Raw genomic sequence first — 17,461 nt, forward strand, 5'->3', positions numbered from 1 at the left:
GAGGAACAGAAGAATTTTTGAAGATAGTGAAGAATCAGTGAAGGAAATTTGGGACAAGATCAAATTGACAGTATGCCCACAAGGGTTCTAAATTTCAATCTTTGGCTATTTTAGACTTGTTTAGGGATTGGAAATTGGCTTTGATTTAGTTTGATAACTGTAGTTGTTTGCTTTGAATAATAGTTAGCTTCGGTGGACCACTAGTCCACTTTTTGTAAATCTTCTAATCTAATTTTATATATAATATTATAGTTTCCTATCAAAAAAAAACTAACAATATAATTCACTCGAGAAACAATTAACTGGTAAACTATACAGATCTAACTTCCTTATTCAAGAAAGACATATAACTCCCAGAATTTATAAGACCAGAGCATAAAGCCACTTATTATGCAAATTTATGACAATGATCTCCAGAGAAACTTAAAAAATTCCAAAAACGAAAGATAAAAATTCTAAATAATTTGGCTGCAACTACAAGTGTAAAATCGGATCAGTTAATAAATGTTAGCCGCAACTACAAAAGCAGTTCAAAATTAAGACACTAACGAGATTAAAAATTATTCTTATATATTTGTGGTTTTTAACAATGTGCTTGAACACAGCAGCTTCAAACAACAAAGCATAAAATGACTTTTGTAACTCAGAAATAACTTCTAGATCTTTATTCCACCAAGAACTGTTGTTATGGACCTGTTATTGGTGGGCCTGGATCCAAACAGCCCAATAGTCACATGCGTAGAAGAGTCGAGAAATAGGGCAGTAAATAAATATGTAAAGGGGGGGAGTTAGTAGGGATAGGTTCATTTTTCTTTGTTGAGTGTTAACTAGTGTGTGCTATGGACTAGCTTTGGCAAGGGACAGAGATCATCTCTGGGTGTTTTCTTTCTATTTTCAGTGTAGTCATGTCTTATTATATATTATATATATACACTCTTGGTTGTAACAACTGTGGACTGATCGTGAAATTCATCTTCGAAGCATTTACACCGATAGCATATCAATCATGATCGTGAAACTCATCTTCGAGTAAATAAAAATCTAATCATGATCAACTTCAGAATCTTAGCCCACTTTACACAGATAGCATATCAATTGTGAGTCTCAATTGGAAAAAAAAAATGATTGGTCAAATCTACAGAAACTTCCCTCACTCAAGAAAGATCCATAACTCACAGACTTAATCAGACCAGAGCAAAAAAGTCACTTATATGCAAAAATATGATAACGATCACCAGAGAAAGCTAAAATTTCCAAAATGAAAGATACAATCAAATTCTAAACAATTTGGCAATGCCTACAACTTTAAAGTCAGATCAGTTAGTCACTATGATGGCAGCAATTACAAAAGCAAGTTCAAAATTGAGACACTAACGAAATTACAAATTATTGTAATATATTTGTGGTTTGTTACAATGTGTTTGCACACAGCAGCTTCAAACAGTAAGTATATATAGACGTATAATTCAAAATAATCCTCAGTCATAAAATTATAATCATGACCAACTTCGGAATCTTAGCCCAACTCTCTCATAGCATATCAATTACTTTTAAGTGTCTCATTAAAAAAAAATTCATGCATTTCATCTTTTCTGGAGATAAATATGCATGTATTTCAAGTTCAGTTCTTAAAAGAAACCCTATTATCCAACCAAAAATCATGATGGCACAGAATCAACAAGTGCAGTGCAGAAAATTTAGCCATTTACAGTTATTAACCCTCCAAACAGCACAGTTCTGTAAAAGCAGCTCGGTTATCAGAATCCAACAGCTAATATATATGGTGGACGTAAATAATTTCAATGGGAATGGTTTAAAAAATTACTCACCGGCTTGTACAAGTCGTCTTCAAAAAGTTTAACCGGTAAATGCCGCTCCAGAACTTCCTTAACAATTGTTTTCTCAGCATCATCACGCAGTCGTTCAGCCATTAGATAATAACCATCATGAGCTAGATCTTCATAGGAGCTACCATATTCTCTGAATCGATTAGCCCATCGAAATAAATCACGTGGAGTTATAAACCCATGTTTTCCAGCAAAAACTTTACTACTCTGCCTGTGCAGTTGCAAGTCTTTCATGACATCAACCATTTTTTTGGCATAGCTTTCAGGAATCAAGCACTTCTTCCCCAATATTGTGCTCAACTCCTCTTGCGGAATTTCATCAACATGAATCTCCACAAAACGGTTGCGAAATGCTCGAGAAAGCAACTTGCGCCCTCCGTAGACAATAGGTGGATTTTGAGTGGCGAATAACATAAAATCCGGATGAGCACGAATAGTTTCAGACAATTCAGGAACAAAGAGTTCCCTATTATCATCAAGTAACCTGTTCAGCGCTTCAAGAACATCAGAAGGAGCTAAGTTAAGTTCATCAAGAACAATCCATTGACCTTCCCGAACAGCTTTCACAAGTGCTCCCTCTTGGAAAATAAGTTTACCACTTGGATCGGTAATATAAGATCCAAGGTACTCCTGAAGATCAGTATGTTCATGGTTATTGATTCTGACAAACTTATTACCAGTTATTTCGGCAAGAAACCAAACCAAGCTAGTCTTTCCACTAGAGGTTGGACCCTGCAACAAGACTGGATATCTTTTAATAAATATTGCCCTGGCAAGGTTCTTGAGATGTTGTTCAACACTCCTTGTTAAAACATAGCCATCCACAGAGTCTTTTTTAATCTTTAAGTATGAACCAAAAGGGATCTGAGAAGGTGGTTTTCCTCCCAATAAATTTTGGCAAATCACGTCATTCATTAATTTCGCACTAGACTCATCTAATAAATCTAGAAAGAACATAGAAAACCCATCATAAATGGATCTTTCAAATCCAAAACTTCGTTTTGCCTTTGTGAAGTATTCTAATGCTCGGTAAAGGGAACGTAAACTGTAATGAGGTTTCTGATTAGCCCCATCCTGCAGCCTTTCTTCAGATTTCTTTGCTGCCTTGTAGAATTTCACAATTTTACTTATTAATTTTTTGTTTAAAGGATCATCATCCATAAACTGATTAATAAACAAAAACAAGTCCTCGTTAACTAATGCATCATTATCCAACTCATCGTTCAACAACACATCGTCGACAAAGTACTCTGTAAATCTGCCCCGAATAGAAAGAGGCAAGTCTCTTTTGCCAGCATCAGTCGCCGGATTCATGCAAGCAAATATGCGAAACTTGTGATCCCTATCTACGTAATCTATATCACCTCGTTCAGACAAGAGTACTGACCCTTTCACATCTTCAAGGGCCCCAATAACTCGCTGCAATATCTCTGGAGGAGCCAAATTTACTTCATCCAACAATATCCATTCACCATTTCTCAGGGCCTTGATAAAAGCTCCTTCAACAAATGAAAATACTATTCCATCAGATGCATTCACTTGAGCACGAGCATTTTCCAGTTTCACTGAGAAATTGACCCATTCTTCCTGTAGCTCGACACTTAAAGGTCTCTTTCGCTTCTTACCAGGACTGGATTTTATTATTTCTATTACCATTTTTATGCCATTTTCAAATCCACTTAATAAATTTTTCCACTTCCTACGAAACAAGTTCTTCCTTAAACTAGAAAGAAAACCATCATTGTCCTAGAAAGAGAACACCAGAATGTAAGTAAATATTTTTTAACAAAACGGGGAAAGAAAGAAATACACTATGGTACATGGTACCTTCGATGAAAATGAATTAGTGAATAGCGTCTCAAAATCCTGATAAAGTGGGAAAAAAAAAGTCCATGCATCCACAGGTTTGAAACCTCCTAACAGGTCTGCAACATCGCTTTGTTGACTTAAATTCTGAATCACAAACATAAGCAACACTCATGAGAATTCATGAAACTTGAAGCCATCAGACCAAAAGAATTCTAGACTCCAACTTACCAAAACGGTAAGTTTCTGACCAATCCTCGTTGCAAGAGTCTGCACAATAGTAGTCTTCCCAGTACCAGTTTCACCAACCAAAAGCACAGGCTCTTTAAACTTAACAGAGCAAGCAATTTTCTCAAGAACATTAACCGAACTACGAAGCAGGACGAATGGCTTCTTGTCATTTTTTAACTGTAATATAGACAACTTAAAAAGGTTGACATATTCTTTTTAATAGGAATGATATTATAGCATCAAAAGAAAACATGGTGGAGATGAAGAATATCTAAAAATCATCACTTACTGCAATTTTAGTATAATCAAGGCTAACCCGTCCAACTTGCAAACCAGAGCTTGATTCCTGTGTGCACAAACTTCAAATTTTTGAAAAACTATTTCTGAAGCAGTGGAGAAAAACAATTACACATATGTCATATCGTAAATAGAAAAAACCTGAATAATAGGCTTGTTAATAGGATATAACAATTCAGCAGCTGACAAGTTCCAAAACATTGCGATCTCTCTCATGATCGCCAATCGATTACCAACTGAAGTATTGAATGACGCAAAAACATCTACAGCCTGAAAAGATCAGTTCCACACTTAAGCCAAATGTTCCACAAAACAACATTCGAAGATGAGAAAATCAATCGATGTATGCAACCTCTTTATAGATAATGTCGCAAGCATTAGCTGAGAGGCTGTCCTGATCAAAGAGAAAACTGAAACTTTCCATTCTTTTGCACAGCTTGAGAAGATCTCTTTTGTGGTATTAATAGGTTAGCTAATAACTCATTTCAAAACAAAAGAACAATGCTCAAAAACCGCACCAGAATGTTCTACCTCAATGTCAATCTGTCGTGATAACCTGATGAGGCTGTCAAACCCAGCTGAAATCTCGTAAACTGGACAATTCTTTTAAAGAAATCTGAAGATCATGGAAGAGAAGAATAATAAGTCATTCTGGTTGCAACCCTAAACAATTCTTATATCAAAAGAAATAAAGCAAACCTATAAGTTTCATAGCAACAAAATTCCGCTCCGGAAACAATTTCGGAAACTGCTCCAACAAAATATCTAGAATGTCATCATCATTTGGAGGGCCAATCATTACCTTCCGCCAGACAGCACCAAGTAAGTTTTTGCCTATTCCAAAAGGGAAAAGGTTCCATATAATCAGAAATAATAAATTGACTTTTTATGCATTCGATTATGATTTTGGAATAAGTTACCATTCCGTATGATTTTTTATAGGAAACGATATTGATATTATATAAATAAAGAGATTGAAATTTACAACTTGTGAACCAGTGGTCCACCAAAAAGATTCTAAAAGAAGAACCACCAAATAGCTAACCCAAGGCTATCAACTACCTAGGTCCAGCCATGAGGAAAAGGCTGATTTTGAAGAGGGAGGCAATGTTAGGAACCTAATTATACTAGGCCCAAATAATTTAGAATATGGAATTGAAAAGGGCTCAATTGAATTGGGCCAAGGAGTCATAGGGATTATTCACGTTTTTTGACAGTTTAGTGAGTTCACTAGCTTGAGCTAGGGTTTCTGGAAAAGGACTTAATCCTTTGGCTGAGTGTTACACTCAGATTATTGTAATACCTTTTATTTTTAATCAGTATTGTCTCGTATAACTCCATACTCCTGTCTGTAATTTTTTTTATCTCTGCTCTATCTAACATATCAAATTTCCCCAAGCGAAAATAGAAAACCCGTCTTGAGGACACAGGAACCAGACTACCCTGTTTTCTTCGAAGTAATATTTTTGCAATAGCTATTATTAACTTCAAAAAATGTGAAAGCTAGGTTTACCCTACATGAGATGACATTTTTTATAACCTCCGCGTGGAATACTACTCCAAAAACAGTTACTTGACAAGCTTCAACAAAAATGTTGAAGACATTCGATTAAAATGATCTTTTTTTTATAAGAAACTTTATATATTATATCATCATATAAAAATTTACAAGATATATGCCGACAAGATATCCGCAAATAGCAAAATAACCTAACACCTTCCTATAATATCAACAAAACACAAAAGACCAATCCCTTAATAAATCCAAAATTGCTAGGTTCTGGAAATCTTTAAACGCTCTGCTCCACATATCTACCCGTATCTTAATCTTTTCCCAGTACAGAAAATTTTGAAACATAACTCATATCATCTAGGTACAATTATGATGTCAGCAGTAAGTGATGTGCGGTATTTTTTGATTAGTTGGTCCCTTAACATACAGCTTGCTGATCATATACAAGATCAGATTGAAAAGAACATAAGCAATCCCATTACTAAAATCTCAGAAACAGAAAACTATACACAAGCTGACAAGAAATAGTGGTGCAATATTTACCACATCCTTGGTTAATTGATAATAGCATTTCTGATTCACAATTTTAAATTCCGGAGGGTTAATATTGCCAAGTTATTAGTGCATAAAAGAGTTCCTCCATATCTGTTTCCTTGAAAACAATTTTCAGCTCAAGGATATAATTGCATTTCAACCAACATACAATTTGCATAAATCTAAAAATAATGAGATACCATTGAAGACTAAGAAAAATCATCAAAGGAAATTTCATATTCTGAACAGGAATACAAATATAATATCATAATGTAATATATATAGTATAAATATATACTATATACATATTATATAAATCATCTTTTTTCTCAAAATATAACTCGTCTATAATTTTTTTTTGATCAGAAACACAAATATTATTAATAATTAAAGTACAACTTGTGGACCAGTGATCCACTAATCCTCAAAAGAGGTTCAAGTAAATTAACTCGTCTATAATTTAATCACAACACAGACATAGATGTCACAAACATTAAGTACAAGAAGTAGAATAAACCTTCAATAACTCGGAAGATGTCTTGATTTGAGCTTGTTATGGTGGAAAATAACCGAAACTTTTCATTCACTCGTACCGCCTGCACATATCTCCGTGATCAATACAATTAACAAACATATCCTTGCAAGTACCTAAATCGTGATCTAGTCTAGATAAAAAGTGCAAGGTTTTTTACAAGCATGCAACCAAAAATAAATTTAAAAACAAAAATCCATATTGAAAACTAACATAGATTATAGATAAAACAAAATGTTCGTGCACTTTTTGGCATATGCCCATGTTTCCATAGTTGTCAAAAGCGCAAGGCGCATTAAAGCACTCAAGTTTCCTCGGGCTTTAAGCGCAAAGCGCAAAAAAGCGAAGCGCACGCTTTACGGAAGTAAAGCGAAAGCGCAATAAAAAATTATTCTTAAAAAATAAAATAAAAATCACTTTTTAAATAAAATTTATGAAACATAAGACATCAAATTTGAAATTCATCATAATCTTCATCTTTTGAATATCAAATATTAAAATGTAGAGGGCAAATGACAAGATGACACAAGGGCAGAGGCGTTGGGGAGGAAAGGCAATGTGATGTTGGGGTTTCTGTGTTTTTTTAGGGTAAATAGAGGGTAAATTGCACTTTAAAAGGCAATTTCACATCTCTCAAAACAAATTTTTTAAAAAAAAACTGTTCTTCTCTGAAGCGCAAAGCGCAAAAAAAGCGCACACTTCATAGAAGTCGTGCGCTTTGAAGCACACTGAAGCGCAGGCTTTGCGCCTCTCTGCGCTTTGCGCTTAAAGCGAGCGCTTCTTCGCTTTTGACAACTATGCATGTTTCTACATCAGCGTGCTTGTTGCTTGAACAGGAATATAAGCAACCCAAACATCCAGTTTCCTAGAACTTAAATAAATTGATTCTATCGTTCAATGCCCAAAACAGTCCCAAATCTCATCGAAACCTCGCAACTGTGATAGGCAAAGCATCCCAGTTCAATTCCAAATTACGATGTGGTCTGCATTAAACGCCCTTAGAAAAATAAAATAAAATTATTATTGGAGGGTATATTGAAATATTATAAAAAAGCATTCAGGAAATTAAGATAAATTAAGTTTATAGCCACTTCCAATCAAAGTTTGTGGACTCTCACACGTTGGTTAGGTTCCAAACCAGAAAGTGATTAGTCCTCCGGAAGACCAAATGTGAAGATCTAAGCACATGCCCAAAAGCTCACTTGGTCTTGGTCAAAATTATTTACAGGGTTCTGCTCGAGGCATCAGATGTTAATGTGAATAGCCATAAAATTGAAAAGCATTTTAAAAGGTTGATAGTCGTCTGTAAATCCTGTGCTAGATCTAGCTGCAAATTCACATGCTGCCAGATTCAAATATTCAAGAAACCGTCTAGATATGCATGGTGCTACAAACATAAAATACGTTTATGAGGTAACAATTCAACGAATGCACCAGAAAGGCAAAATATAGGCTCCTCTAGAGAGCCAAGCCAAAAAAAAAAAAAAAAGTGTCTACCTCCCCATGTCCAGTTGAGAACAGATTTGAACCTTCTAACAAGGGCAATAAGATAGATATGATATCTGGAGGTGCTTTGTCAATATCCTCGAACACAACCCAAAAACCACTCCGAACTGCCTGTCAATCATTTGAAACAAGTCAAGCTACAATATTGTTATTATTATTATATATATATATCTATCTTCTATCTTCTATCTTATTAAAGTTCGCTCCCATCATTTGGAACAGTGGTGTGGCTCATTTTTTTCTCCTTTTACTATTTTGTTTTCTTAATTGCACAATCATCCCTATTTGTTTGTATATTTATCATTTGACCTCACCAATTTTAATTGCAGACTAACCCCTAATTATTTTTTATAATTATGAAATTGCCCCTATTTGAATATCAATCAAATCAATCAAAAAAAGACTATACAAGCACGCAATGAGTGCGTCAGAGCACTAGTTTATATTATTAAGTTTAAGACACAGATAGTAACTACTTTTGATAGGTTGTACCATACCAATTTTTATCTCCAAAATATCTTTATTAATAGCTACCTAATTTTTTTTAAATAAAATAAATTAATAATAAAAAAACATAACATTAAATATAAATTACTCATATTTTATTATATTTCATATAAAAGTTTGTTATAAATATAAAACTATATTTTAGATAAAAAATTTAACTAATGTGCACGCATCGTATGCATATGTTTACTTTTATTAATAAAGTGGGAGGTCTTTAAAATAACAGTTTTGGATAACCACTTAAAATTGCATTTTCCACCCTTATTTTTAGTTCATTATATACAACTTTTCAAAAAAACAATAAATACTCACAGAAGTTATTGTACATGCCCCACCATTTAAATATAGTTAAATTATATAAGGGAATTGTTGTATAACTTGTATTTAAATATAGTGAATATTCATATATTGGGTTCCACACGCTTTGCGTGTGACACGGACACTGGTTATTATAATGCATCTAATTTCAAACCTGTGTCAGAGAACCAGGTTGCCATCTGAATTCGCCAGGTTGCTCAGTACAAACATAACTGCCGATCAATGTTTTTCCATCCATTTGCTCGTCCATGTGAAGCTGTAGAACTTTTTATATGAATTGGGTAGTTAGGAATCAGAAAAGTTCCAAAAGTGACAAACAAAATAACAGGAAGCATGTCCATCGAGAGAGCGTCACACAAACTACTAGGTCGTAATCAAAATTAGGAATACAGGATGAACATCAATTGATGAATGGAAGGGCAAGTGTTCGCTAATAATATTTTAGACTACTCGGATCATTAAATATAAGATTTTGGAGATAACATGCATAAATATAAACAAAAAAATACGCATTTAAGCGATGATGTGTTGTTGTAGTGTCAGTTGCAATTAGTTGCACACCAAATGTTCGACATTATTCTAATGAAAATAAGATTCATAGCTCTCATTTGCACGTGGAGTGTACACAGACAACGATGTCATAGTACTCCAAATCAAATGAATCTTAGCCAAACTAAAAGAGTGGAGCGCCAAAAAATCATCAAAAAAATTACCATCTTCACTCGGGATATTATACAGCAAAGAAGTGACCAAATGAAAGAGAGGGTAACTCAAGCAGTTCCCATGATCCCATCCAATCATATAATAAATACATTTAAAAACATGCATAGGGGGAAATTTGTTTCAGAAAATTCAGGAAAATATGCTTCACACAAAATATGTTAAATTGAACATATATTGATCAAAAAGTAGGTTAAAAAAACTAGGTTTGAAACAAAATTTAACTGCAATGAAAGATTTCTATGAATATAGCACTCAATGAGAATTAGTGCGTATGATTATTATTTTATGCAACCAAGGTGTTCCACTCCTTTCAAATTTTTCATGACATCAACTGTGATGCATTACCTAATCAAATGAAACTGTGTTTCAGAAAGAAACCAGAGATTTTCAAGTTCCCATCCAGGGGATAGACATGGGAAATGTGCCGAACATGAGTATTTTGCGGTAGCATTTCAAAGTTAATTACAAGGGAACGCCCACACAAAAAGTTTTCTTAAGTAAGTTTGATTGATAAAAACGAAAATGTGTACCTCTGCTGCGATGCTTGTCGGCCAACTTCTTAATAAATGTGGATTTCCCAGAACCAGAAGGTCCATAGAGAAGAACAGGCCACCTCTGACTCACAGCTCGAGAGACCAGTTCAAAAGTTTTTCTCGTATTAGATGTTGAGAAAAAAGAATTCCCAGGATACCTGAAGGAAAAAGTTGCCTAATGTCAAAAAATTTAAAGACCAGCATATTGCCCAGGGTAGAATTTGAAACCATTTGCCCTCATGTATGTAAAACTACAAAGATAAAGAGGCAAAAGGAAAATGGGTGAATAAACATCGACCTTGCTCAAAATCAAAGCTGTGAAACTAAACTGATGCTTCCAATTATTCCCCTAGTTTGTTTATTTTTTTAATCATACCTTGTAAGTGCAATCCCATGAGACACTGTAGAGACCGCATATGAGCAATTTCGTTTTTTAATAAGAAAAATTATTTACTATATTTAGTTAAGACTATTAATTAAATTATTTGACTAGTGGACCGCTGATCATATCAACGATAACAACAGCTCAATCGCCCAATAAATATATGATTGAGACATTCTCAAACTATATATGAGAACCAATCCAAATAGATGTTCTAATCTTGATCTTTTCCAGCATTCTTCGCTCGACTCTTCATTTTTAATGAAAATTCTGTTTCTCTCTAACAACACCGACCAACATATGACCATGAACCACCACCCACCAAAAAAATATACCCCTCTTGCCAAGAAGATATTCAAGATCCATGGCGAATAAATATTGTGTTGACCTCAGCACCACCCACACCAATCCTCAATTCGTCGAAAGCTCTAGTCTACAAACCACTCGTGAAGGAACAATGAATCAACATACGATCTTGTGTCTCCCTCTCTTTCCGACGCAGCACACACCACTTTGGGCACAGAGCACATTTGGGTCATCTATTTTGCTTCATATCTGAAGTCAACAACTTACCAAGAACAGCAATCCACGAAAAACGGGAAAACTGCTGCTCGAAAAGAATGACTCGAAGAAATATTTAACTAAAAAAGACTCAACCCACACTCTGATATCATCTACCCCTACAAGCAATCCAACCCTATCTAGTTCTCTTAATAAAACGGTCAACTCATCTAACTCGGCATCAGAAATCGCAAAAGATTGAAATTCTTCTATATTATGTAACCAAGTTGATCCTCTCAACTTAATCTTGTCCCAATTTTCTCCAATCGAATCTTCTCCATCTTCAAAGATCCTTCTGTTTCGTTCTAACCACACAATCCAACAAACGCAATGCACTAAAACCCCCCAAATAATTTTCTCCCTTGTTCCCAGTGACCATCCCAAATCTGCTGCGAACAGCTCCCTCGTGGTACTTGGTGTCACCCATGACAGACCCAAGTACTGCAGCAGCAGCAGCAACCACCATAAGGAGCTTGTGTAAGGGCAATGAACCAACAAATGATTTTGACTCTCTCCCCCTTGTTTGCACAGCACACCAATTAGGGCTCAAGGAGCAGTTCGGAAACCTCCTTTGAATCACATCACAATAGGCAATCTACTCAACGCTGCTGTCCATGCGAATACCTTTACCTTAGAGGGAATCTGAGCCTTCCAGATTTTGTGAAGAAAATCGAATTTTGGAAACAAATCATCCGAGAAGAAAGAATCAAAGAAAGATTTCACCGAAAACACTCCTGAATCATCCCACTTCCACCTCCGAACGTCCTCCCCTCCCTCCACTAGCAAGAAATCTTCTATCCATCATTTTCTTGGAGAACGACTAAGGGTGGCCTCTCCATACATAGAACGGCTCGAATGAACCCTTTCGTGTAACCAACCCTCCGCCTTTAATATTCCTAGAACAAATTTTCATCTAAACACAACACCACCCCCTTGACACACTCCTTTCTCAATATTGTACGCAGCTGCCCCTTTTTAAAGCACTTACTTCACTCATACTTGTTCTGCACCCTTTGTCAAGCTTTAATCCACCTTCTCGACTCTCGTCTTAAACAGGCAGTCACCATCACCATCCGATCCTACCAACCGCGTATCCATCCCCTCAACACCCCTTAAATTGCTTCTCCCATGGCTCAGGCCCAAAGATGTTATATCCCGACAGACCCGACTTTTCACTCAACAGTGGCTGCCACTCTTCCCCTAGACCTCAGACACACCGAATGACGAAAAGGACATCGGAACAAAGGAAAAAGAATAATGACCAAAAGATGAGGATTTAGGTGAAGTACATACCTCGCCTCAGGATCGGCCTTTTTTCCAACCATGACAGATTCGAGATACCAACTACCTTTCTCGATTGGTACTTCCATGCAAAATTCTTGCCAGCTATAAATATAAAAGTAACAAATAGATACAGAATGTGAACACCAAAATTTGCAGACGACAAAAAAGTCAGGAAAAGATAATTACACACTCAAAATAATAAGCTATTGTCCAACTTTCTATCAATAAAATTCTTTTCTACTAGCACGGTGTCAATTATCTTCCACATTGTTTTTCATAGGAAACCAGATTATATTAATAAAGATTTATTTGATATCAATTACAAAAAAGATCTCATTGATATTAATTCCCTACATGTCTTGCTCCCCATTTTTTAGCTTCAGATGAATATTATCCTGATGAGAAATGAAAGTTATCAAATTCATCCCCCTCTCTTTTGAACCATGGACGCTTTGTCAATTAAAATAATGAAATCCTCATGCACACAGAAATTTCATAGCATGCATCCACAACTAATGTGTGAGTTTACCGCATCAGGCTGTGAAAGGATTGTTTAGAGTCATGACCAAGGTTTGCAGATGCTTCAAAGCTTAACCCCAAAACCAATGATAAGATATTTATGCTGCACCATCTTATGTCAGACACAATCTCCCTCAATTCATCTTTCAATCTCATGTCCGATACATTATTTGATGCGACTGAATTTGGATAATTCTGTAAAAGGTCCAAAAAACATGACCAATCCCAAAATGCCATGAAAGTATCTGTCTCCATCATCAAAAGACCATATGAAGCTCGGACAACATTTAACAATTGATTTGCTCCCTACAAATAGAAGAATAGAAGATAATTATTTGATAAAGAAAATCATCTATAATTTTCAATAATGGAAAATATAAATTGATAAAGCCACAAATTAGAATGTCCTAAAAATAAATGACATGATATCATATTATCAAGCACATGTTCACATTATGTCATCAATGTGTAGATGACCTGCCAACCAAAACAACATGTTATTCTACCAACCATTGACTCACATAGTTAAAAAAATATTACTGCTTCATACTACCTAGTGGTTACTTGAAATGATTATTGTCATTGTGCTTGCAAAACAAGGGTTGCACCCAAGTCACAATACAAATTGCAAAACAAGGGTTGCACCCAAGTCCCAATACAAAAATCGTCGGATGATTGCTCAGTCAACTAACCAGTGCATGTTGTACACATCAATCTAACTCTATGCTTATTTTCCTTATCCCGCTAACATATTTATATGAAAAATAACGAATATACGAGTCAAAGAAACTGCAAGTGAAACACAAGAAGAATAAATTAAATTTGAATTTGAAAAGGACATTAACCAATGGAAATCTTCATATCAAAGGAAATAAATTTTAAAAAAATGTTACATATACCATAGAATCAGTTTTCGAAAATGTTTCACAACGCACTAATCTTTCGAAAGGAGCAGGAGCATCTTCAAAATACTTTAAAATAGACCTGCACCAGTGACACAGATACTATAATCAGTTTCTCAATCTGAACCAGAAATCCAAACCATGCGGCATTAATGAAAACATAAACTGTTGAGCACGAGAAAATAAAATCTTATATTTAATTATATCATTGATCCTCAAGTTCTCAACCCTGTAAAATAACCGTAACATCCAATATTTGCCGATTTACTAAAGCTGTAACAGATTAGGCATCATGTTTTGACGATTCTCTCGGTACAAGCAATTATTTCACCCCCTTATATCGAGCACGTGACATTGATGCTAATACCAATTACAGAACACAACTATTCGAGTTTTACCAAAAGTTATATCTTTTAGTACCAATGCAATTTGAATCTTTTGACCCACGTACCAGTCCCAAGCACAGAAGTAGAGCAGAGACCTAAAGGTTGAGGTCAAAATCTCAAATAACATCTCTCTTGGGGACGGGGGTGAAGAAGAAATTTGTCCATTTGTCAAAACATATAGTGCTAAAACATACATTTTAACTTTTAAGTTGAGAGTTTGAACATTGAAGCGACCTCAATACATAGTGGCTCCACAGCTCAGCAGTTCATAGATATGAATTCATGTGCATGATTACTTTCTGTAAATAACGATTACAATGCATTGACCTTAAAATCAAGATCTAGGGTTTATTATGGCATCCATTACCAGTTAACATAACGAAAAAATCCATCACTCGTCCAAGCTTCTGTTCTTATCTAGTTCCTCAAACATCTCTAGAGAACCAAATGTAAATGCAGAATCGCACAATATTAAATTAGCATGTTCACAAGTTTATCGAAGGGTACAAAAAGAGGAATCCCATTAACTAGCTTACCCCAAGAGAAAAGGAAGCAGATCAAGAGCTCGGTAAAAGGCAAGGCAGGCAAGCTCATGAAGACGCAATCCCTTCCTCCGACAGACATAAATATCCATAATGTTAGTAACTTCGGCACCGTCTACATTTTCAGAGTCTCTGAGGAACTCTTCCTCATCAAATTCTTGTGTGAAATCATCGTCCGGCATTAGTTTTCGAGCTGAGTGAACCAAAGTTGTGGTCCTCTTCACTATCTTCTCCGCAATACGCCTGAGGCATCCCAACAACGGGATTGTGTATTTTGGGTGCAGAAGCAATTGCCCAACTGCATCAACCACCTCAACTTCTGTAACTAGGTCCCCCTGTAACCAATCGAGCACAGGCATGCCTAATTCCATGTCACTGATCAAAAATATACAGAAGGCAAAACAAAAAACAAAACAAAACATCCGGGAACACTTGTCCACAAGTCCAGTACCTTGTTTAACAAGTCACTGAAACGGGAAAGAGACTTGAGCTTTGGACGCCTGTCGAGAAACCTTCTAAGTTCCGTTTGTAGACAAAAACTACCATCATCAACCTCCATTCAGAACTTCGATAATTTGACCTAAAATTAAAAAATTTGGAAACTTTACAGATTTTCCCTGCAGAAAAAATAGATTAAAAGTTAACTAACAACCAAATAGTGCAACAATGATATAATCACTTTGAGCCTCGTGGTAATTCACATTCACAAATCTTCATACCCGGGATTCGAGAAATTGAAAGCGTTTTGTTACGATTTTGTATTTTTCGTCTCTCTCTCCGCTTCAAGTTCAGAGGGGTTTTACTGTGGGATTAGGGTTTAAGTATATATAGGCTTGCAAAACCTCCCCCTCTCACCCGCCAGGAAAGCCCAGCCCCTTGAGTTGTCTTTAAATAAAATTTCATGTTTTTTTCTTTTAATAATAATAATTATTATTATATAATTTCAATTTTAATGAAACAAAATAAATAATTTTGAAGGATAAATAAATAATTTTCAAGTTAAACAGATATAACAAATTAGGGTTGTTTGCAAAAATGACCCCACACAAAAAAATTTTAAGTTTAAAGGCTCCATACATTTTTAATTGAGTGAATAGATCTATTTTAAATTAATATTTAATATTAAGTTTAATTAATCTTTAATAGGGTTTAGGTCCGCCAAAATCACAACGGCTTCCTTATCTTGCTCCTCATTCTTGATCGTTTATTTCTTCTTCTGGTTCATCGCAATTTTCTGTTTTTTTTTCTCCCATATTTTTCACTCTCAATCTTCATTTAATTTGTAGTTCTCAACCTCTTCATTTTCTTCTCTCCAAAGAAATGTAGATGAAAACCAAAGCTTAATGAAATTATCATTGTCACAAAATGTATTTTTCATAGGATGATTGGAAGATAAGGTATTTTGTTTCTTCATTTATTTTTCATGTTTTTGGGTTAACCATTTATCAAGTAATTTGACATATTCATTTTATTGAAATATTTATTTCGGTCGGTTACATTATATAATACATTCGGTTGAAAGCATTAAATCAGTAGGTTACCTTTCAGTAGGTTAAACCATATATTACAGTCGGGTATTAGCATTCAATTAGTTGGTTAATTTCAATAGGTTATTTATTATTATTTTATTTTAAAAATATATTTTGTGAACTGAGCTTTGATTCAAATTTTAATTAATTTTGATGGTTGAGTGAAAGAGTAACTTGATATGTCATTCAGTTTGTTGAAACATTTATTTCAGTCGGTTTAGTTATATATTACAGTCGGTTTCAAGAATAAAATCGGTTGGTTTTATTTCAGTAGGTTAAGATTTATATTAAAGTCGGTTAATAGCATTCGATTAGTTGATTAATTTTTAATTGGTTATTTATTATTCTTTTTTTTTTGTAACAGATTTTGTGGACCGAGATATGATTCAAATCTTAATTGATTTTGGTGGCGAGTGGAAAGCTGACGGTGAACGTAAATATTCATGGTGTGATGGAAGTAATTTGGGATGGCATGCTATATCTATTGATGAGAGTAATGTGAGTATTGAAGATGTTGAAGATGCAATTTTTGAGACATTCAATTGGATAGGCATGATAGGGTGTTGAAGCTAAGTTACTTGTCAAAATTTGAGGCATGCAATCCGAGACCAATATATATAAAAAGCTCACGTGCATTGGCAACATATCTGTCTTTTGGCGTTTCAAATGTTAGACATTTGCTTCATGTTGAATTGATAGAAACAAGTGGCTTCAGAACCACTGATGAAGCAAATGATAATGCTAGAGATGTTGAAGTTTGTAAAGATCTTAATGATGAGAGGGTTGCCAATTATGATACTGAAATATATGGTGGTGATACGAGAACATATGATGAATATTTTGACGGGGTATTTTTTGAAAATGAGTTAGACGATGGAATCAATGAACATGAAGTTTTGATGGATGACACAAGAGAGATTGATAATGCGGTGACCGAAATAGTTGAGCTTGTTATGAGTGAAGAGAATCGTGTTGATGAGCTTACATTGTGTACTCCAAGAACTACACG

The 17,461-nt window shown here is 35.0% G+C and overlaps 1 protein-coding gene across 7 annotated transcripts in view; it reads right to left on the reverse strand.

Moving 5' to 3' along the window:
- Positions 1 to 15,772, reverse strand: part of LOC140865320 (midasin) — a 66,421-nt gene extending 50,649 nt beyond the window's left edge. For 4 of the 7 annotated variants that reach the window (XR_012144560.1, XM_073269921.1, XM_073269922.1 and 1 more), the window contains exons 1-18: positions 15,643 to 15,772; positions 15,375 to 15,540; positions 14,918 to 15,258; positions 13,993 to 14,077; positions 13,104 to 13,399; positions 12,584 to 12,676; positions 10,345 to 10,505; positions 9,246 to 9,355; positions 8,258 to 8,377; positions 6,746 to 6,824; positions 4,881 to 5,015; positions 4,713 to 4,797; positions 4,534 to 4,630; positions 4,323 to 4,451; positions 4,174 to 4,230; positions 3,885 to 4,061; positions 3,675 to 3,800; positions 1,830 to 3,593 (exon numbers count right to left, since the gene is read on the reverse strand). Coding sequence is in view for 6 of the 7 variants with exons in the window: in XM_073269921.1 (XP_073126022.1) it covers positions 1,830 to 3,593; positions 3,675 to 3,800; positions 3,885 to 4,061; positions 4,174 to 4,230; positions 4,323 to 4,451; positions 4,534 to 4,630; positions 4,713 to 4,797; positions 4,881 to 5,015; positions 6,746 to 6,824; positions 8,258 to 8,377; positions 9,246 to 9,355; positions 10,345 to 10,505; positions 12,584 to 12,676; positions 13,104 to 13,399; positions 13,993 to 14,077; positions 14,918 to 15,258; positions 15,375 to 15,482 (3,963 nt within the window). In the remaining variant the exon portion in view is untranslated. Of the gene's footprint in view, positions 1 to 1,829; positions 3,594 to 3,674; positions 3,801 to 3,884; positions 4,062 to 4,173; positions 4,231 to 4,322; positions 4,452 to 4,533; positions 4,631 to 4,712; positions 4,798 to 4,880; positions 5,016 to 6,745; positions 6,825 to 8,257; positions 8,378 to 9,245; positions 9,356 to 10,344; positions 10,506 to 12,583; positions 12,677 to 13,103; positions 13,400 to 13,992; positions 14,078 to 14,917; positions 15,259 to 15,374; positions 15,541 to 15,642 lie in introns of those variants that run through there. The other 3 variants (XM_073269924.1, XM_073269919.1, XM_073269923.1) reach the window with 3 other exon arrangements.
- Between the last annotated feature and the right edge of the window lie 1,689 nt (positions 15,773 to 17,461).

The sequence above is a fragment of the Henckelia pumila genome, chromosome 4 (genome assembly GCF_033568475.1).
Source record: "Henckelia pumila isolate YLH828 chromosome 4, ASM3356847v2, whole genome shotgun sequence".
Taxonomy (NCBI): domain Eukaryota; kingdom Viridiplantae; phylum Streptophyta; class Magnoliopsida; order Lamiales; family Gesneriaceae; genus Henckelia; species Henckelia pumila.